This window comes from Panthera uncia, assembly GCF_023721935.1.
Source record: "Panthera uncia isolate 11264 chromosome C1 unlocalized genomic scaffold, Puncia_PCG_1.0 HiC_scaffold_4, whole genome shotgun sequence".
Lineage (NCBI taxonomy): Eukaryota > Metazoa > Chordata > Mammalia > Carnivora > Felidae > Panthera > Panthera uncia.
In genome coordinates, this window is record NW_026057585.1 from 80,565,635 (window position 1) to 80,588,868 (window position 23,234).

General features: G+C 45.2%; 1 protein-coding gene across 1 annotated transcript; it reads right to left on the bottom strand.

Annotated features, from left to right (window-relative positions):
- Positions 1-263: 263 nt before the first annotated feature.
- On the bottom strand, positions 264-21,626 carry ZBTB8B (zinc finger and BTB domain containing 8B). Its single transcript, XM_049617575.1, has 3 exons — positions 20,614-21,626; positions 9,153-9,331; positions 264-5,490 (listed from the first exon to the last, which is right to left on the bottom strand). The coding sequence occupies exons 1-3, from the start codon at positions 21,587-21,589 to the stop codon at positions 5,173-5,175; spliced, it is 1,473 nt and encodes a 490-aa protein (XP_049473532.1). The 5' UTR covers positions 21,590-21,626; the 3' UTR covers positions 264-5,172.
- Between the last annotated feature and the right edge of the window lie 1,608 nt (positions 21,627-23,234).

Below are 23,234 nucleotides of genomic sequence, written 5' to 3' on the forward strand. Positions count from 1 at the left end.
ACCAGGGTTGTGAATGAAGAATTGGGGGTAGTAAAATAATCTACCTGGAGGTCAGAGCAGGTGCTAGAAGTCCTCCAGTTATGAAGGTTCCATATCCTCTGATCACAATAGTGTGAGTTACTGTCACCTTTTAAAACTAGGGCATGTTAGGAACCAACCAAATTCCTCCTGCCAACAAAAAAAAAAAAAAAAAAAAAAAAAAACCAAAAAACCTTTTCATTTCTCCCTCTAGAAGCATCATCTGAAGAAAAGAATTCAATTTTTCCACACTACAATGAAACGTTTGAGGAGCACAGTCATATGTAGCAGAAATACTGAACAAAAATCCATGAAAACATTGTCCATCATAAGCAACTGAATCAAGTGCCCCTTTTTGGACTTGGAAGACAGCACAGCCACATGAAAGCACAAAGCAAGCTACAAGAGACGAACGACGACAGGAAGTACAGTGGTGCTGCTCAAAACAGAGCGCCACAGGAACTTCTCACACACCCCAACCCTTTGCCCCTCCCACCCCATGACACTAGACTTCACAGAGGTCATTCTATTATCAATGCACAAGAAACACATAAAAAAACTTATAAGTCCAATGAACTCAGTTGACCAAAGGCCACTCCAGTCTTCCCACTGCCCTCAGAATCAGCACACGCAGCCATACACATGGCTTTTTCCCCCAAGCAGTTTATCACAACATCAATTAATGACAACAACAAAAACCCATCGTGTATTCTGAACCCCCAGAATACTCCATTTCACAATATTTTGCAAACCACCAGGTCAGTAGTTTTCTCAAGGAATATTCCAACTGTAGTGACCACCAAAATATTTACATCAAAATGGCATCTATCTACCAAATGACCAGAAGTCCCGTTGCTCTATGTCATTTCTTAGTCTATTACAGATACAGGCCTCATTTACATTCCTTTCCAACCCTTGCTATGAAGGTCTGTCCCTTTCCCCCAAAAGAAACAACTTCCCATGGATGCCATTTTTAAGTTCCACTACCAATAAGAATTCTGTTACTGTCCACGCAATGTATCTAACGTAAGACAAATAATCTCTTTGCGAACTTGGATTGAATGTGCCAGAAAGACACTTGTTGGAATGAGAACTGGATGTTGTGTGGAAACCAATTTGACAATAAATTATATTAAAAAAAAAAAGAAGGGGGAGGAGGGGGAGGAGGGGGAGGAGGGGAAGAAGAGGGTGCCAGAAAGATGCCAGATATAAAATAAATCATTAATGGTCTGTGTTGGACCCAACTATTAATTTACTTATAGAGATGTCACCAGCCCCATTCATTACACCCCAAAGACACTGTGCAATTGTAAATATTGACCGCTAACTGTGAACATAAATTTAAAACAGAGGATAGTTTATGATTCGATAGTCTAAATAAAGGGATTATCTCCATTAAAAGTGATAGAATTCAGTGGTCCAGTTAGTACTAAAGTCAGCATACAAACTCGAAACAGCCAATTGGAAATGCAACAATCTGAGACATTACAGAAAGAATAATTTAAATATTAAGCTTCATGTTCCATTTTCCTCCCAGTAATTTTGCTACTGTAAAATGTAATGAGGGGCACCTGGGTGGCTCAGTAGGTTAAGCGTTCCACTCTGGATTTCGGCTCAGGTCATGATCTCACAGTTTGTCTGTGCTGACAGTACAGAGCCTGCTTGGGATTCTCTCTACCTCTCTCTGCCCCTTCCCCGCTCATGTGCATGCGTGCACTCGTCTCAAAATAAATAAATAAACTTTTAAAAAAATAATAAAATAGGGGCACCTGGGTGGCTCAGTTGGTTAAGCGTCTGACTTCAGCTCAGGTCATGATTTCGCAGTCTGTGAGTTCAAGCCCCACATCAGGCTCTGTGATGACAGTTCAGAGCCTGGAGCCTGCTTCAGATTCTATGTCTCCCTCTCTCTCTGCCCTTCCTCTGCTCATGCTCAGTCTCTCTCTCTTGCAAAAAATAAATAAACATTAAAAAAATAATAATAAAATAAAATGTGCTAAAATGACGAGAACCTAGTAATGGTTCTGGGAGTATGAATCAGATCAGAGTTTCTTCCTTTCTTTCTTCCTTTTCTTCCTTCCTTCCTTCCTACCTTCCTTCATTTCTGTTTTAACGTTTACTTTTGAGAGACAGAGCTCTGTCAGCACAGAGCCTGACACGGGACTTGAACGCATGAACCATGAGATCATGACCTGAGCCAAAGTTGGACGCTTAACCAACTGAGCCTCCCAGGTGCTCCTAGAATTTCTAAGTTTCTACATCACAAACCTAATCAGAGCTTAGGCAAGTTATGAACAATTTAGCCTCAGCTCCTGATTTTACTAATTCCACTCTTTTCCAAGACTCGTGGGAGCATGAGGGCCTACGAAATATTATGAAGGTAAAAGGTAACCTAAAACATAACACAAAATTAAGTTCACTCATTAAAGGTCATTTTAAAAATCCAACTTTATCTGATGGTAAGGTTCCTCAGCCTTGGTACTCCTGACATTTTGGAGTAGAAAATCCTTTGTTATAAGGGGCCATCCTATGCGTTGTAGGATGTTGAACACCAACCTCATCCGGCTGCCGGCAGTACCCTGCCCTGAGTTGTAACAGTTGAGGATGCCTCCAGACATTGCCAAATGTCCTCTGGGGGACAAAATCACCCGCAGTTGAAAGTCACTGTCCTAAAGTGAAATTGCTAGTGTAAATGTGTTTACTTTGGACCCAGCCATATGATTAAGTCATGGAGTCACTGAAGAGGTTGCTCTACCAAAGAAAGTGGGCACAGAAGTTGAACTGGGAGGTAGAAAAGTCACATTAAAACACCAGAGATAATTTAGGTGTGCCTGGCTGGCTCAGTTGGTGAGACATGCAACTCTCGATCTCAGAGTTGTGAGTTTGAGCCCCATGTTGGGTGTGGAGATTACTTATAAATAAAATCTTTAAAAAAAAAAAACAATCAAATAACTTAAACAGAGCAAAAATATCAAACCTAACTCCTTGCAAAGTACACCTTCTACACAATCGATTAGGTTTCCCATTTGAGAAGATCCCTCCTTTTAAACAACAGCTAATATTTCCATTTCAGGGAAGAAAGGTGTTTCTGGTCCTTGATAATTTCTAGTCTTCAACTCTTGATCTAGAACAATAATTTTCAAACTATCTGTGGTAAAAGACCAGTTTTGAGGTTTCCAACCTACCACAGGCCAACACATGGTCCTGCTGTATAGATTGGTATCGAAGAATTCACAGACCAGCTGTCTGGGGGCCACAGTTCGAGTAATACCATTCTGGAGTTCTAACCTCTATTGAGAAGATGATTTAAGCACATTTTGAACTCTTCAATGACTAACATTCACAAGCCAATTTATAATGTTTTTTTTTTTAATTATTATTATTATTTTTGCTCAAGAGGCAGAAAGGTGATTTCACTACCTTTGGAAACACAACTAGACTAAAATTAAAGGAAGAAAAAGGGATTTCTTTTAAAAATCTATTTTGGAGGGCGTCTGGCTGGCTCTCAGGGTCATGAGTTCAAGCCCCACGTGGGGTGTGGAATCTAATTAAAATAAATAAATACTTTTTAAAAATCTATCTTTATGTCTTTATCTTTTTGTCTTATGTCTTTAATATAAGACAAAATTATGAAAGTGCTTTGAATATCCCTTAATCCCTAATATTTCCTGCTCTTCAGCCTTTTATTTATTTTTTTTCTTCAGCCTTTTAAAGAAGTATACCTTCTTCTGTTAGAATAACTGTGTTGGCTGCAAAGATTTTAAAAACCTGTTCTTCTACCAATCTTCTCTTTCCCTCCAGAGGATCTTTTAAAAGGTAAAAGATGTGTCTGACTCTTGATCTCAGCGCAGGTAATGATCCCATGGTTTGTGAGATCGAGCCCTGCATCAGGCTCTGGGCTAATATCCCGGAGCCTGCTTGGGATCCTTTCTCCCCTCTTTCTCTGCCCCTTCCCTCTACTCACTCTCTCTCTCTCTCTCAAAATAAATAAATAAACTTTAAAAGGCAAATGATTTAGAAATATAACTTGTTTATACAGGCTCACACTTTCCCTCCAATTAAAGTTCTATTCATAATCGAAGTAGAAGGCCGTCAGCAGGGGCTACATTTCCACATTACACAGCAGCGGCTCTTGAAAATGGCAGGAAAACACAGGGAAGGGGTTTGAGTTTCATCCAAATGACTTGTTTTATGATCACAAAACAGGTTATCTGTGTGTGCAGACCGGTCAGATCCCAAACTAAACAGGGAAACCACCCAGACTTGGGCTCACAGTCTCCTTTCTCAGGACTAACTTAAAGTTGAACTTCGCTGGGCAAGTCAGAGTGCCCAGGAGTCTCTCAGCTCATTTCCATGCTTGCGTGCACATAAATACTCCCAGCCATTAAAACTGAAGTCTTAGAAGTATCTTTACACTCATGGAGCCAAACAACCCTGCCTGCCTTATATCAGTGAAGCTTTGTCTTTAAGACTTCACCAGAGGGGCTCCTGGGTGGCTCAGTTGTTTAAGCGTCCAACTTCGGTTCATGGGTTCAAGCCCCATGTGGGGCTCTGTGCTGACAGCTCGGAGCCTGGAGCCTGCTTCGGATTCTGTGTCTACCTCTCTCTCTGCCCCTCCCCAACTTGTGCTCTGTCCTTCTGTCTCTCAAAAATAAATAAATGTTAAAAAAAAAAATACTTCACCAGAAAATTAAAATATGGAATCCATCAGGAGAAGCTTGGCAAAGGTAAGACTGATGTCAAAATATTTTTGCCTACATTTCCAGAGAAAAAGGCTGACAAAAAAAAAAAAAAAAAAAAGGAATCTGGAGGAATGAGACAATTAAATGTCTCAAGCATGGAGACTTTCTTGTCTTTCTCCTAACCAGAGTTTGGGTGCACAACAGGAAAAATGGGAAGCCTTGGGGCAAGCATTAATTCACTCAGAATTAACTCAACAAGGCCCTCAGAAAGCAAGGGCATTCCAGTAAGAAGTCATCAGTCCTTTGAGTCACAAAATCCAACCTTCACCGTGTAATGTAACAAAAATGTAACGATAGTATGAAAACATGTTCCTCTCGGGCTTCCACAAAATTGGACAAATGGTGGCTTTCGAACATAGAATGAGCAACAACAAATTCTAAAACCTCTCCCCCTACCCACCCCCAGAATTTTCCGCTACGTAAGTGTCTCTTGATCTGACAAGTTGGGCCGAATCTGCTGTCTGCCATCAGAATCATCTCCAGCGGGGTCATTTTCCTCACCAGACTCCACATAGATTGGCCAGTCATTGTCTGTGTCACTCTTTTCTTGGCTTTCGGACGAGGCCTCCACCAGGCTAAGATTGATGGGCATCAAATCGTCTTCATCATCGTGTGTGTCCGTAACACAGGTGCAGCTGTCACACAGCCCGAAGCGCCGCAGTCCCTGGGACAGGTGACTCGTGAAGGTTCTTCTGCAGCCCTTGCAGATGATTGGACGGTTGGATCTATGGACCTAAAATTACAAGCAGACACAGTAAACGTTCTCCTGCTTGCTCTCTCTGCCACAGCCACAGCCTCAGCCTCACGACGACGGTGTTTCCACCCCCAAGGCCATTGGATATGCGAGGAACGTGCCCACTCCCCATTGCCCAGGCCTCCGCTACTACTAATACCTTTGAAGGAACTCTTCGCTGATGCTCTGGGTCAGGTTAGGTCCCCAGCTATATATTCCCACCTATACTCCTTCCTTTGTTGATTTTCTAACAAATTATTGGTAAATTCACTAGACTATAAGCTCCAAGAAGGCAGGGACCATTCTCATTCATGTTCTCTGTCACATTTGTTACTATATCCCTATGTCCAGCATATAAAGAGCATTCAGGAAACTGATGGGGATTTTAAGCATGGCTTTTTCTGTACCTGGGACTATCTAGTTATTAGGGCGGCAGACTTGTTAGATGGTATCTTCTCCATATGTGGCAGATGTCTCATTCTTAACTCTTCATTGATAAATACATTCCTTACCTAGGAGAAGCACTTTGCATACTAGAAAAAGGAACCTGATCTCCTACCCCATGCAGCAACTCCTCAGGGCAGCAGCCCCAGGGCCCCCCTCCATATAAGGGACTATCTAATGTGTGCGCTATTCAGGAGCTCCAGCCTAAAGGAGCTCTGTGAACCAAAGCCTCTCCTGTAGAGACTCTGGATGCAGGATGGACACAAGAGGTAGAGACAGAGAGAAATGGTGGAGGACAAGGGCCAACAGCACTATACTCAGCTTGCTGGAGCTGCCACTACATCCTGGCCAATGTCCCTGTCTTCCATGGGGTCTTCTGGGCTTCCTACACTAACCCCACAGCACTTGAGCCAACCAGAATATGTACATGACCTTTGCAACCTGATGGTGCCTTTGAATACCACGTCTTTAGGCTGCAGTAGACTGGACTTTGTATAATGTGGAAAGATAGAGGGAATGAGGATTCCAATCGATGAAACATCTTAGGGGCACCAGGGACCTGTTGCTGCCAAGACAGACTGGAGATATAAATTGAGGAGGAAAAAAGACAAACAAAAACTTAAGACCATGGAATGAAGCTACTTTCAGACAAGTGTGCTGGGGCCAGCCCTGAGAGCAGAGGCAGTCAGTAACTTTGTACTTATCTTAAGTCTGGATTCTTTCAAACCCATAATTCACATTCTATAAAATTCACCTTTTTTTTTTTTTTTTTCTGAGAGAGAGAGAGAGAGGAGCAGGGGAGAGGGCAGAGGGAGAGTGAAAAAGAATCTTAATCAGGCTCCATGCACAGCATGGATCCCAACGTGGGACTCGATCCTATGACCCTAGGATCATGACCTGAGTCAAAGTTAAGAGTCGGACACTCAACCAACTGAGCCACCCAGGTGCCCCGAAATTCACCTTTTTAAAACAAACAATTCAATAGGTTTTAGTACACTCACAAGGTTGTGCAACTATCACCACCATCTAATTCCAGAACATTTTTTTAATGTTTATTTATTTTTCAACGTTTTTTATTTTTATTTTTGGGACAGAGAGAGACAGAGCATGAGTGGGGGAGGGGCAGAGAGAGAGGGAGACACAGAATCGGAAACAGGCTCCAGGCTCCGAGCCATCAGCCCAGAGCCTGACGCGGGGCTCGAACTCACGGACCGCGAGATCGTGACCTGGCTGAAGTCGGACGCTTAACCGACTGCGCCACCCAGGCGCCCCAATGTTTATTTATTTTTGAGAGAGAGAGCATGAGCTGGGGAAGGGCAGGTGGGATGGGCAGAGGGATGGGGTGGGCAGAGGATCCAAACCGGGCTCTGTGCTAACAGCAGAGAGCCCAATGCGGGGCTCGAACTCACAAACCATGACCTGAACTGAAGTCGATGCCTAACCAACAGAGCCACCCAGGCACTGCTAATTCCAGAACATTTTCCTCACCCCAGAAAGAAACTGTGTGCCCATTAGCTGTCACCCCGCTACCATCTGACACCCCTCTAGCCCCTACTAACCACTAATCTACTCTATATGCATGAGTCTGCACATTTTGTATATTTCATATAAATGAAATCATATAATACGTGGCCTTTTGTGACTGGCCTCTTTCAAGCAGCATAATGCTTTTAAGGTTCATCCATATTGTAGCTGTATCAGAACTTCATTCCATTTTATGGCTGAATAAGGGTCCATTGTATGGATAGACCACAATTTCTTTATTCATTCATCAGTTGATGGACACTTGGGTTGTTTTCACTTTTTGGCTACTGTGAATAATGCTGTTGTGAACACTTGTGGGCATGTACTTTTTTGTGTGAATGCATGCTTTCAGTTCTCTTGGGTATATACCTTGATGTAGAATTGCTGGGACCTATGGCAATTTTATGCTTAACTTTTTAAAGAACCACCAAATTGTTTTGCACATTGGTTACACCATTTTACATTCCTATCCGCAGTGTATGAACATTCCAATTCCTCCACATCCTTGCCAACACTTTTTTTTTTTTTTTGATGATAACAATTCTAGTATATTTGAAGTGGTATCTTACTGTGGCTCTGATTTGCATTTCCCTAATGACTAATGATGTTGAGCATCTTTTCATGTTCTTATTGGCCATTTGGATCTCTTCTTTGGAGAAATGTCTATTCACATCCATTGTTTAATCTGGTTATTTGTTTTTTATCGTTAAATTGAAAGTGTTCTTTATATATTCTGGTTACTAGATTTTTAGCAGATAAGCGGTTCACAAGTATTTTCTCCCTTTCTGCGCGTTGTCACATTCTTGAGAGTGTCCTTTGAAGTCCAAACCCATTTTTATGTTTGATTTCCCAAAGACTGATTGCCTTGCTCAAAGATGATCTTAAATACATGCCTTCCTAAATGGCCTGAATGCCTTTTAGCTGGTGGGAATTAACCACTCACCTGGGAGATGGGCTCCCGGGGAGTAGCCAGTGGGAGGGGAGGTCACCTTGGTCTGGAGCCCTGTTTGCTGTCCACAGGTGGCCTTATGAAGGGCGGCATGTACTTTCCCTATGTCCAGGTACTGGCATTAGGTGGGAAACTGAGGATACAGCTTTCTCACCTTTAGTATCACACTGGTGAGAACACACCCACAATCCCCTGTCCAAGCCCCGCTGTTCTCTGCCTTATGACAACCATCCCTAACTAGGATCTAAACTTTCTTGAGTCTAAGAAAACTGGTCTGTAATCATATAAGTTTTAACTTTCTCTAAGTGCTACCAACCCAGCTTTAATTTAGTAGAAACATATGTTTAAAATTCTCTGAAAATAGTCCAGTGGACAAAGACACAGAAGACAAACTGTTTTGTTCGTTTTTTAAGGTTTTGTTTGTTGTTTTTTGTTTTTGTTTTTGTTTTTAAGAGAGAAACAGAGACAGTGCCAGCAGGGGAGGGGCAGAGAGAGAGAGAGAGAGAGAGAGAGAGAATCCCAAGCAGGCTCTACACTATCAGCTCAGAGCCTGATGCAGGGCTCAAACTCACGAACTGTGAGATCATGACCCGAGCCGAAATCAAGAGTTGGACACTTAACTGAGTCACCTCGGCGCCCCAAAAGACAGGCTGGTTTACCCTTACATCAGACAGATGTCGGGAACCCCCTCCCCTGTGTCCCCCGCTGCCCTCACCACAGGAGACCTGCCAGTCCAGACACTTACGCTTAGGGCGTGACTCCGCAGGTGCTCCTGTCGAGTGAACCGCTTGCCGCACGTCTCGCAGGGGTAGGGCCGCTCGCCTGTGTGTGAGCGGATGTGCCGCTTAAGGATGCCCTTCTGTTTGGCAGTGTAAGGGCAGAAAGGACACTTGTGGAGCTTGATGGGGACCACCAGCACATCACCTGGGGAACCAAATGGGTTGATTTAGCTGCACTGTAAGCAACAATGACACTGGCCACCCTCCGACAGGTGATCAGGAGCTGGGGAATTCCTCCAGCCCAGATTGAGAGGGAGGACATCAACTCTACCACCAGCCAACGGCAAGACACTGCAAATTCCAAGTCTTTGTCCGGCTCCCCATCAGCCGGAGGGTAAAGGGTTGCAAGGAATGCCATACAGTTCTTACTGGCTTTCAACCTCTGTGGCTCAGTTAGAGATACAGCTTACATCACCACCTCAGTGGTGTCTTCCAGTGGATAAGTGGAAAAGCTTCCCAAAATAACAGTCAATCTGACGGTATCTATTTTGTTTGATTTCATTTTAAGACAACGCTGATTGAGACTTTGTCATGAACCGTATTGCATCCCCCCCAATTCATACATTGAAGCCCTAAACTACAGTGTGATTATATTTGGAGATAGGGAGGCAATTAAGGTTAAATGAGGTCATAAGGGTGGAGCCCTACCCTGATAGGACTGGTGTCCTTATAATTAGAGGAGGAGACACCAGAGATCTCACTCTCTCTCTGTTCATGCACAGAGGGAAGGCCACGTGAGGACCAGCAAGAAGGCAGCTGTCCGCCAGCCAGGAAGAAAAAACCCTGCCAGCACCTTGATCTTGGGCTCTGAGCCTCCAGAACTGTGAGAAAACAAATTTCTGTTGTTTAAGCCACTCAGCCTGTCATATTCTGCTGTGGCAGCCTGAACTGACTAACACAGACCTTCTCAATTGATCTCATGACCCCCAAAAGTTTGGAAACCTCTGTTATTGATGGATCACACCCCTGGATCAGGATCCAGGTTCTCTCCCTCTGTCTCTCTCTGTCTCTCTCTCCCCTAGGATCCATGCTTTCTTTGACAGGAGTTCCTAAGAACAGCTTCCAGGCACGTGCAGAAATGGTGTGCTATGGCACAGACCGTAAACTAGAATTCGTATTAACTCTATATACCTGAGATCATCAACTATCCAGGGATTCACTTAAATCGTTTTCCAACTTTTTTTTCCCCATCTTACATGTACAACCATTATGATTGGCAACACAATTAATCCCCAGGTATAAAAACTGTTCAAGTTTCCCGAGTTACCCTTACTACAGTATTCCAAGATGTGTCCCCTCTATCCACGCCCTTCAGGACTTTTTGTAGACCTTGGCCATATCACGTCACATAGGAAGGCACTAGTGACTCAAGCTTTCCAGGCACTGAAGCCTGGGTTCAGGCCCCAGCTGTACCACTTACCAGACGTGTGACCTTGGACATCTCACGTAACTTCTCTGCGCCTTATTTACTCATATGTAAAATACGGATGATAATAGTTCCCACCTTAAAGGATTATGGTAAGAATGAAATGAAGTAACACCTAAAGCACGGCACCTGGGACAGGGTAAGGGCTCATAAATATCAGCCATTTTTGTCACCATCATCAATAAACACAAACACCAAGTCCTTGGTGTCCTTACTGATGAAGCAGGCCAGGCTTCTGTGGTTTCTTTCAACACTGGAGTAACTCCTTTCCTCTGGGACCTTCTCGGGATACCTAGCTGGGCTTGGTCTCTTCCAAGGTGCTGCCAAAAGTATGGCAAGCTGAACTGCAGGTGAGAACCCGACATCATTCTACATAAGGGTGGAGATTTTCTCTGGTTTCTAGTTCCCATCCGATAATGCCTAACACTCTTCATAATCTATAGTGAGTCCAAAGGGGTTTCCTAGAATAAAAGCAGCAGCTCGTGGCTCATCACTATATACATATGTTAGATTATTTTAGTTCTCATTGGTCACACTGGGGCTGAGATGCCAGTTTCCTGCTCCCTCCTCAGGGGTTGTGGAACCTTCTGGCCATCTATCCTCACCGGCCTGGTGTTATACTTTACCTTTCTTCTCAATTATCTACAAAAACATTAAGTAAAATGGGTCCAGTGTTAGTCGTTGGAAAAACCAATTGTTAACTATTTCTCCACCAGAAAAGTAAGAATTAGCACACTCCCCTTCCCCTCTCATGATCTGATTTTACCAACACAAACATTCATCTGAATGCCCAACACTGCGTTAACAAGGTCCTTCATTACCAAGACACCGGTTTCCTCCCTCAAGAAGTTAAGTTTAGCAGGACAGAAAGACATGTGAACAAATTCATACAATGTAATGTAGCACATGCAAATTTCAAAGTGACGAAGAAGTATAGACAGGAAAGTAATGAATTCTCTCTAGGAGTTCAGAAAAGGATTTCACAGAAGAGTGATCTTTGAGCAAGATTTAAAAGAATTTTTTTTCATGTTTATTTATTTTTGAGAGAGAGACAGACAGAGCACGAGTGAGGGAAGGGCAGAGAGAGACGGAGACACAGAATCCGAAGCAGGCTTCAGGCTTCGCGCTGTCAGCACGGAGCCCGACACGGGGCTCGAACTCACCAACCTTGAGATTGTGACCTGAGCCGAAGTTGGATGTTTAACCAACTAAGCCACCGAGGCATCCCTCTTGGACTTTATTCTTTAAGCAGCTAGAATCTTAAGGAGGGGGAGTACATGGTCAGATCTGAGTTTTAAAAGCTCCCTCAGAGGGCAATGCAGGGGAAGGATTTAAGAGAGGCAAGATGAAAGGCAGGAAGAGAGGGGGAGAGGATGAGAGATGTCATGAATTAAAGCAGAGAAGTAAAGTTAACAGCATGCAGTGGCCACATGGGGGAGGGGAGAGAAGGGAAAGAGAAGATTCAAAATGACACAGATTGTGGGTCCGTTGATTTGGTAGATGACAGTGGAATAAACTGAGGCAGGGAACACAGGAGAAAAAGCAGGTACTGGGACAATGAGGGGTTCAGTTTGGATTTTACTGTGTTTGGGGCAGCCCTATAGCATCCATGGGGGAGTATCTGGGTTAGACAGATACATCTGGAATTTAGGGAAAGAAGGGAAGAATACAGTTTTGCAAATCTTCAGCAAGTTGGACCTGCTGCTTTAATTGAGACCTGGCTCTCCCCTGAATACCCTGCTTCCCTTACCCCATAACCCTGACACCTCTGGGTCGGAGGTGAGTAGGATCCTCCTTGTGCTTCACTGTCATCTCCAGACCACTGTCCCTCCCTCCATATTCGAAAACCTTAAGATCTTTTGAAGCTCACACCATCGAATGATAGTGATGAGAGAGCATGAGGTGGGCTAAGGACAAAATGCAAGCTAGCACACCCTCCTCCCCAGGTGGGACGTGTGTGATATTCCTTAGGCACTCCTGGCTGCCTAAGGACAAAGGAAATGGCCAACTGACAGAGATCACAGTCTTATAGGACATGGGTTTACAAATATCTTAGTAAATTGCAAGAAAAAGGCAATCTTATCCACAGCCTAATCTCCAGAAACCTATAGACTCCATTTCCTGGAGCCCCAACATCACCCCTCAATAGTGATGTGGGAAACAAAGGCAAGAAGGAAATGGCAGGTAAAATTACATTCCTTATAACCTGCAGCCCATTGACAAATACTTGAGGCAAATACAGAGTATAACATTTCTCCAGGAAACCCTTACTGTCCTAATGTTAATGCCTTACTTAGAGGGAAAACAACCTTGGCTTGACAATAGCAAGGCCTCAGGTGTCTCAGGAGTCTGCTTTAGCATGTCAAAGTCCCTCTGGAAGCCTCCTCCCAAACTCCATACTATAAAACCAGCCATTCTTCACAACCCCAGTGCAGCTCTTTCTGCCCACGGGTCCTGTCCCCAAGCTTTAATAAAATCACCTTTTGCACCAAAGACGTCTTCAAGACTTCCTTCTTGGCCATCAGCTCCAGACCACCCTACCATCACCCCAAAACCTCATCAGTAGCATACCAACCTCTCCTTATCATAGTCATCTAGGAGCCCCGACGTCACCTCGTCATTCCATGGAGATTTGAGCACATTGCCTTCACAACATAACTCCTAGCGTAATTCTTGGTGTGAATACTGAAAATGACCCAACACCCTGGCCTCTCTGTTCCATGACCTCCTTTCCTCCTTGTCTTCTACCCCATGTCAGCTACCCGGTCCTAGACCAAGAGTTCTCAACTTGATCTGCATATCAGAATCACCTGGGAAAGGGGTGCTCGGGTGGCTCAGTCAGTCAAGCATTCAACTCTTGATTTCGGCTCAGGTCACAATCTCAACAGTTTATGCGTTTGAGACCCATGTCGGGCTCCACGCTGACAGTGTGGAGCCTGCTTGGGATTCTCTGTCTCTCCCTCTCTCTCTGCCCTGCCCTCACTCACGCTCTCTTTCAAATTAAATAAATAAACTTAAAAAAAAAAGAATCACCTGGGAAACTTAAAAAATGCTGATGCCCAATCTCTGTCCCAAGCATATCTTTTCAGTTTTTTTAATGTTTATTTATTTTTGGGAGAGACAGAGCACGAGTTGGGGAGGGGCAGGAAGAGAGAGAGACACAGAATCCAAGCTCCAGGCTCCAGGCTCTGAGCTGTCAGCACAGAGCCAGATGTGGGCTCAAACTCACCAACCCTGAGATCATGACCTGGCCAAAGTCTGATGCTTAACTGACTGAGCTACCCAAGTGCCCCCCAAGCACATTTTTAAAGCACCCTGCTAGTGTATAGTTGGGAGCGGAATCATGGCCCCATACCAAGATATTGCCAATAACTGCGTTTGCTCCACAGTCCACATTTCAAGCACCCCACCTCCCCGTCACCATCTCATATCTTTCCAGCTCACCCCCTAAGTGTCCTTTCTTGGCTGGGGCCAAGCCAGGGACTATGCTGCCATTTTACTGTCCTTCACCTCCTTGGATCCTCGTGCCTCTCCTTCCCCAGTTTAGTACCCACAATCCATCACTGAAATCACTCCTTCACATCCACCCTCAACTGCCTGAGTCCTGTCTCTCCCTCTGTCTGTATTCCCCTGGTTAAACCTAAATTCTGGGTAAATACAAATCTATGCCTATTCCATACCTGAAACAAGGCAAGCTAACATCACTGGTGAAAAATAACACAACTGTGTGTTCTAGTCTCGCTTCAAATCCATCTAACCATCACTCTCTGAGCACGAATATCAGAGCCCTTGGTTCTTCAGGGACGATTCCACGCCCTCCCTCTGCTCAGCTGTCCACCCCCGCTGCCCCTTCCTTCCTTTCAGCCACCATCCTTGCTGCTTTAACTGAGGAGAAGCAATCAGAAGAGAACCTCTACATGCTCCCAGCTACCCCCAAACTCTCCTATGAACACATGTGGTCTGCTTTCACTCCTGTTCCTACGAACGAACTGTCCTTCCTCACATGCAGAGCCAGACTGTCCCTGCCATTTGTACAGGGACTTTGCCTGCCCTCGATCTATCAACTGCCCCTCTCTTCCACCATCAATTATCCTCCCCTCTCCTGGACTATTCCCATCAGCAAACGAACATGCTTTTAGATCCTCCACCTTAATAAAAACCTAGACCTCATATGGCCCTTTGGCTACTGATGCATTTCTCTGTCCCCTTCACAACAAAACTGCTTGAAAGAAGCATCGATACTCATTGTCTTCCCGCCTATATTCCCCAGCTCTGTTTCAGGCCGTTTGGTCTCTTGCTCCACTACTTCATCGACACTGCTCTTGTCAAACCCACCAAAGACCTCCCCAGTGATCAGTTTTCAATCCGCCTACGCACAGTACTATACATAGTCAATTTCTCCTTTTTCCTGAAACGCTCTCTCCTCCTGGCATCCATCACTCTCGATTTTCCTCCCACCTCACTGCCTGCCCCCTCTCGGTCTCCTTTACTGGTTTCTCCCTATTTTTCTGACCTTGACATGCTGGCATTCCCCAGGGCTCAGTCCTTAAATCTCTTATCTTCTCCTTCTACACCTATAAGTTCACGGGATATATAGGTTTCAAATCCCATGGACCCATTAATGACTCCCAAATTTATATCTCAGCTCTGACTGCACCCCCCAACCCGGAACTCCAGACATACAGATGCAACTGCTTACTGAGCATCCCCACTTGGATATCTGAGAGGCGTCACAAACATAACATGTCTAAATCAACTGCTCAAGCTAAAAACCTTAGGGTCATCCTTGACTTCTGTCTTTCTCATACCACTCACATAAGCCATCAGCACATCCGGTTCGTTCTACCTTGAGAGACAGTCCAGTCTTATCCAAGAAGACCACTACCCAAAGGGATCCTTTTTTAAAAAATTTTTTTAAATGTTTATTCATTTTTGAAAGACAGAGAGACAGAGCACAAGCAGGGGTACGGCGGAGAGAGAGGGGGACACAGAATCTGAAGCAGGCTCCAGGCTCTGACCTGTCAGCACAGAGCCTGACACAGGGCTTGAACTCACAAACTGCGAGATCGTGACCTGAGCCGAAGTTGGACGCTCAACCGACTGAGCCACCCGAGCGCCCCGGATCCTTTTAATATATGTCATTTCAAGTCACTCTTGGCTGAGAACTTCTAGTGGTATCCCTTCTTGGAGTAAGACCCAAAGGTCTTCTCATGGCCCTCAGGGCCCTAGCTGATCTGTGCTCACCCAAATTCTCTGACCTCATCCTCCAGCACCTTCTGCCTCGCCCACTCCACTCCGGCCTCCACAGCACCCTGCTGTTCACCCGACAAGTGTGACCTGCACTTTGCACCTTGCTCTCCCCTCTGCCCAGAATGTTCTTCTCCCTGATTTACCTGCACAATTTGCTCTCTTCCTCCTTCGTGGCTTCTGCTCAAAAGCAACTTGTTAGAAAGGCCTTCCTTGTCAACACTAAACAAAATAGCATCCCCTTCACTCTCTGTCAACTTTTCCCCTGCTTTTGTTCTCTTCGTATTATACACTTATTTATATGTTTGTTGTCTGTCTCCCTGCATTGGAACATCAGCTCCATGAGGACAAGGACTACCTTTTGTTCATGCTGATGAACAGTGTCTGGCGTATAGTCAGTGCTCAATAAATATCTGTTAAATGATTGAATGAATGGACACACAGATCAGTGGGACAGAATAGAGAGCCCAGAAATAAACCTACGCTTACATGGTCAATTAATCTAGGAAAAAGGAGGCAAGAATATACGAATGGGGAAAAGCCAGTCTCTTCAATAAACAATGCTGGGGAAACTGGACAGCTACATGCACAAGAATGAAACCAGACCACTTTCTTATACCATACACAAATGTAAACTCAAAATGGATTGAAGACCTAAATGTAAAACCTGAAACCATAAAAATTCTAGAAGCAAGCACAAGCAGTAATTTCTCTGACATCGGCCACAGCAACATTTTTCTAGATATGTCTCCTAAGGCAAGAGGAAAAAAAGCAAAAATACACTATTGGCACTACATAAAAATAACAAGCTTTTGCACAGCAAAGGAATCCATCAGCAAAACAAAAAGGCAACCTACTGAATGGAAGAAGATATTTGCAACTGATAAATCCAAGAAGGGGTTAATATCCAAAATATATGAAGAACTTACACAATTCAACACCATAAAAACAGTATGATTTAAAAAATAGGCAGAGGACCTGAATAGACATTTTTCTACAGAAGACATACAGATGGCCAACAGACACATGAAAGATGCTTAACGTCACTAATCATTAGGGAAATGCAAATCAAAATCACAACGAGATATCACCTTTATTTATACTTGTCAGAATGGCTAGAATCAAAAAGAAATAACAAGCACTGAAAAGGATGTGGAGAAAAAGGAACTCGTGTGCACTGTTGGTGGGAATATAAATTGGTACAGCCACTGTGGAAAACAGTATGGAGGTCTCTCAAATTCCACTACTGGGTATTTACCCAAAGGAAACAAAAACACTAATTTGAGGGCACCTGGGTGGCTCAGTCAGTTAAGCATTTGACTCTTGATTTCAGCTCAGGTCATGATCTCCCGGTTGGTGAGTTTGAGCCCTGCATCAGGCTCTATGCTGACAGCACGGAGACTGCTTGGGATTCGTGCTCTCTCTCTCTCTCTCTCTCACTCTCTCTCTCCCTGTTCCTCCCTTGCTCGTGTTTTCTCTCTCTCTCAGAATAAATAAGCTTAAGAAAACCATTAATTTGAAAAGCTGCATGCACCCCTATGTTTATTGCAGCATTATTTACAATAGCCAAGATATGGAAACAACCTGTGTCCATCAATAGATGAATGGATAAAGAAGATGTGACATAAACGTGGTGCATATGCACACTTGCGTGTGCACGCGTGCGCGCGCGCGCGCGCGCACACACACACACACACACACACACACTGGGATATTCCTCAGCCACAGAAAAGAATAAGATCATGTCATTTGCCACTACATACATGGACCTAGAGAGTATAATGCTAAGTGAAATAAGTCAGACTGAGAAACACAAACACCATATTATTTCACTCATCCATGGAACCTAAAAAACCAAATAAATGAATAAGCAAACAAAAAGCAGAATCAGACCTATAAATACAGAGAACAAACTGATGAGTTAGTTAATTAATTAGTTAGCAGCAATGATAAGATGTTGAAGAAGCAAGCCAATGATGGAGAACTGGACACACTGGCATTAAATGACCCCGTGATGAGACTGGAAAGGAATGGGCAGAGGTTAAGAGCAATGGGTACCCATAGTGTCAGAAACCAGAGGAAGAAAGAATTTCAAGAAGGAAAGAAAGGGCAGAGTCAACTACTGAGAGAGGCCAAGTAAGGTAACACTTGAAAATCGCTCACCGGATTGACTCTAGCAAATCTATGACTGACCTCATGGCAGCAGTGTCAGTGGTGTGGAGGGGGCAGAAGCCAGACCACAGTGAGCGGAGAAAAGAGTAGGAAGTAAAACAGTGGAGGTGACCAATGTAGATGAACTTTCCAAGAAGCAATGGCAGGTGCTGGAACTGGGGTTGGGAGGTCTGGGGGGAGAAGACTTTACAGGAGGACCTTATGATCTGGCAGTGTCTGCTAACGTCAGATATAAGCAATGTGGCTACAGAATTATCGCAACACCTTAAACATCTCAAGACAGCCACTGTCTCCCTGCCCTTGTCTCCCATCTCCACACCATCGGGTGCTGAGGCCAAATTAATGTCCCACAAGCACAGATCCTGTCCACTTCCAAGCTCAGTAAGTATCAAAAATTCCCCTATGCCTACAGACAAAACCTTACCTCTTAGCATTTAAGGTTTTCCATAATCCGACTCCAATCAATTTCTCCCTATGTCTCTTCTTACCCTCAGATGCCACCTTCATAATGCCTCCCTGATCTCCCACGAGGAATCCGGTTCTCCTGCTTCTGGACTACTGTGAAAATCACACCTCCATCTGTCTTCCAGCCCTGGTGACTTTACATCATGTGATGCCAATTACACACATCCCATCTCCTCTAAGACACCATCAGTTCTTTGAGGGCTGGATCCATGTCTGACTTATCTTCGAATCTTCACCAGGAAGGTGCTCAAAATATTTAAGCAAATAAATGAATGACCGAACAAATCAGTCCTACTCTGCGCCTTGGCATTTGGAATAAATTTACCCAGGAGCCGTGTGAATGGAATAGAAACCTGGCAGACAACAGGCATGGCCAGGGCCAGGGGGGGCTGCCTTCCAACTACCTTGTAGTTGGAAACCCGACTTTACAGACTGAGGGACTGGACTTGAATGAAGATGGCGTAGAGCTGAAGACTATTTCTTGATACTTGTGCTTATGGGCAGAGGGTTGAAAGATAAAACCATGGCACTGAAATCCATGTGCTGCCTTCAGAGTTTGTTTCAATGAAATGAAGCCAGCCCAGGTTGCTAGGTTTAGCCCTGCCACTTACCAGCTCTGCATTCTCAGGAAATTCACCAAACCCTGTGGGTCTCGGTTTCTCCACACTCATCTGCCAAACTCATGAGGGTCTAATGGATGTGAAAGGGTGGTCACCGTCTGTGAAGTGCTATTATGCACGGAAATGAGATTTCAACCCGTTCCCACAGTGTGTTCACTGAAAACAGCCACTACCTTCTAAATGCTGGTTAAGCCAGTGTCCCTGAGGATCAGAAAGAGCATTTGCAAGTCTCCAAGCCTAGTTTTAATCAGGCATACAGAGCGTTCTTGCTTTAAAAAATGAAATTAAACATCTCAAGATAGCCACTTAGTAACAAATAAAAGCAGCTGATCTCCCTTATCTAAAATACTTTCACTGCTCAGTATTGAAGGCTGAATTTAAATTGGGATTCATTAATTTCTTGGCTTGAGGTTCTGGAAGCTATAGGGTACTTTCATCAGTAAGGTAGCGGCCAAATCTATTTCTGTCTCCAAGACGCTTTACAACACAATTACCCCACCTGTTCAGGAGAGTTAGTCATGTTAACTCGTCTCTCAGAATGTTCAGGGGAACAACCAAGTTCTCTTAAAACACAAAAGCCTACAGAAGTAAAATATTTGATATAAAAGCTAGTTTAAGGTTGATGATTTAATTAAAACACACACATCTTTAGATGTATCAACATTAAATTTGTTTTAATTTTTTTTAATATTTATTTGTTTTTGAGAGAGACAGAGACAGAGTGCAAGCAGGGGAGGGGCAGAGAGGGAGACACAGAATCCGAAACGGGCTCCAGGCTCTGAGCTGTCAGCACAGAGCCCAAGTCAGGGCTCAAACCCACAAACTGTGAGGTCATGACCTGAGCCAAAGTCGGACGCTTAACCGACTGAGCCACCCAGGCGCCCCTTAAATAGTTTTTTAAAAGCCTACCAAAGGATATAAGAAATTTACTCACATAAAGCCAAATGCCGACTCATTTTAGATATTCTCAAGTAGATGCACCATCGACCAAAACTGCCTGTCTGCTATGTGCCAGGCACCAAGGTTAACACAGAGAAGAATAAATTTCTTAGAATATGTTCTCGTACATGAGAAAAAATTCTGAAAACCTTCTCATTTGGTCCTCAATGCTGTGAGAAAGGCAAGGCAGGGATGATTATCTCCAGAACAAAATGGGTTCAAAGAGATTTACTGATTTAACTGAAGCCCCACTGCTGGTTAGTAAAAGACAGTAGATTTTTTTCCCACGTCTTCGAACTGCCCTCAACACCCTTATACTCCAGTTGTAGAGGTAAAATAGTAACACACAGGAAGAGACAATGCCCTGCACACAGCAGGTGCTCGACTAACACCCACTGGTGGTGGTGGTGATAATGTGGTGGTGATGACGGTGGTGGAGACGGTGGTGATGACAGCAGTGACAATGGCAATGCTGACGATTATGGTGATGGGAGCCAGTAAGGCACAGGTGTGCGTGCTAAGTGACCGGCAGAGATGCTGAAGGCGAATGGAGCTCACCTGAGTCCTCTCCATACCAGTCGGTCTGGACATCCATCACGGCACTCATGGCTCCTCCCGCACCCTCTGGTCTTCCCTCCAAACTTCGAGAAAAGTGATGGTCCACGTCACCTTTGCTCTGGAAGGCACCGTTGCGCAGGAGTGCCTCCAGGAACTGCTTCACATGGTAGTTACCGTAAGCCAAGTCGATGGCCTGGCCACCGGGCAAACCCTCGTCCACGTGGGCCAGGCTGAGTGGGGTGGCATACGGCTGCAGCTGTTCGCCCAACTCCACCTCCACCTCGTCGGCATCAAACTCCACCTTGGGCTCTATCTGTTTGGGCAGAATAGAGAGGTCACTGTCAGCTGGGCCACTGCCCGGGCGGTCCTTCGCCGCCAGTTCCAGTGGGTGGCAGCCTCTGCAGTCACTGCGAGGGGGCTCTCTTGGACAGTCCACCCTCTCCTCTCCCTCGGCCGGAGAGGGGACCACGCTCTTGGTGTCACAGGAGGTCCCTTCCCTGCCTGAACTGGGGCTTCCGCTGTCCACCTGATGAGCCGCCACCGCCGCCGCCGCCGCCGCCGCCACCGCTGCAGCCACGGCAGCCTCCTTCTCCATCTTCCGGCAGATGTCAAGGGACGACCTGATGTAGGCCTTGCAGAAGTTCACCACGTCGTTCATCTGCAGGTAGCTGGCCGCCGACATGACTTCAATCACGTTGTCCCCGCACAAATCCAGCTTCCCAGAGTACAGGAAGTCTAAGATAGTGGAGAAGGCATCGGAGGTGACTATGTCCAGGGAGGCGGTGCTGTGCCGCCCGCTGTCCTGGATGTAGTGAATGAGCAGGGCTCGGAAGTAGCCGCTGTTGGCAAACAAAATGTTCCTGTGGGCCTTGAAGATCCGCCCTTCCACAATGATGCTGCAGTCACAGAAAAAGTCCCTCTTTCGCTGTTCATTCAACTCCCCCAAGAGCTTGGCATGATAGGACTGCATCTCCATGTCTCCACCAGCTGCTGCTGCTCTGGAGTAGCCTGGATCTCTGCCAAGATTGTTTTTTTGAAGTTAATTTACCAATTAATTTTTCCTTTCGTTTTCAAGTTTATTTTTGAGAGAGAGAGAGTGAGAAAGCATGAATGGGGAGGGGCAGAAAGAGAGGGAGAGAGAGAATCCCAACTGTGCTGACAGCACAGAGGGGGGCTCGATCTCATGAATCGTGAGATCAGGACCTGAGCCAATATTAAGAGTCAGACACTGGGGCGCCTGGGTGGCTCAGTTGGTTGAGCGCCCGACTTCGGCCCAGGTCATGAACTTGTGGTTTGTGGGTTTGAGCCCCACATCGGGCTCTATACTGACGGTTTAGAGCCTGGAGCCTGTTTCAAGTTCTGTGTCCCCCATCTCTCCCTGCCCCTCCCCCCCAAAATAAAATAAACATTTAAAAAAAATTTTAAAGACTCAAAATATAGATAACACCCAAATCTAAGACTTACAGTTCAGTCCTGATACGGAACTCAGAGACCATACTTACAAGTCTGGGCACACACCTATTACTACTTTATGGAAGCTTTTGGTGGGCTAGCCAGCATACATTCATCATTCTTATGGTTTTGGTAGTTTTTCTGGCTTTGATAGAACCACCCTTCCCCCATTCTTCGCCAATGTGTTTTGAATTTTTTTTAATTTTTTAATCTTTATTTATTTTTGAGAGAGAGAGAGAGCGTGCGATTGGAAGAGGGGCCCAGAGAGAGGGAGACACAGACTCCAAAGCAGGCTCTAGGCTCTGAGCCATCAGCACAGAGCCCGATGTGGGGCTCGAACTCATGAGCGGTGGGATCATGATCTGAGCCAATGTCAGATGCTTAACTGACTGAGACACCCAGGTACTCCATTGGCCAATGTGTTTTGCATCAAGCTGGCCCCATCCCCAGGCTCTAGATATAATAGAGGCCACCACAATCAACGTGTCCCACCTTCTGACCACAGTGATTAGCTGAGAGATGGCCATGTGGCTTGGGTCAGAGCAATGAAAAGCAATGAAATGTTTACTGGGGCACCCAAAGAAGAGCACTCTCTACTCGGTGGGCATGTGGATGTCAAAGATGCTGCCTCACAGGGGTGCCTGGGTGGCTCAGTCGGTTGAGCGTCCCCGACTTCAGCTCAGGTCATGATCTCGCGGTTTGTGAGTTCGAGCCCCGCGTCGGGCTCTGTGCTGACAGCTCGGAGCCTGAAGCCTGCTTCCTGAGTCTGTGTCTCCCTCTCTCTCTGCCCCTCCCCTGCTCATGCTCTGTCTCTCTCTGTCTCAAAAATAAATAAGAACATTAAAAAAAAATTTTTTTTAAGATGCTGCCTCACCACCAAGGGAACCGCCCAACAAAGATGACAGCTCAGTTCAGACAGGAGCAACAGGTGCCCCGGGGACACCATCTGGGCCCCAACTCATGCTGTGCCAGAGGCCAGTTAAGTCCCTTTTTGCCTTAGCTGGTCTGAGTTGGGTTTTCTATCTCTTGCAACTGAGAGACTCTTAACGGATTGACTCCACTATCCTCGGTCCACTCCTCCAAACTCTAGGTCCTGGCCCTCATTGGTCAGGGGACTAAAAGCCTTGGAAGGTACAAGCCACATCTTACTTCATTTGCTATCCCCCATA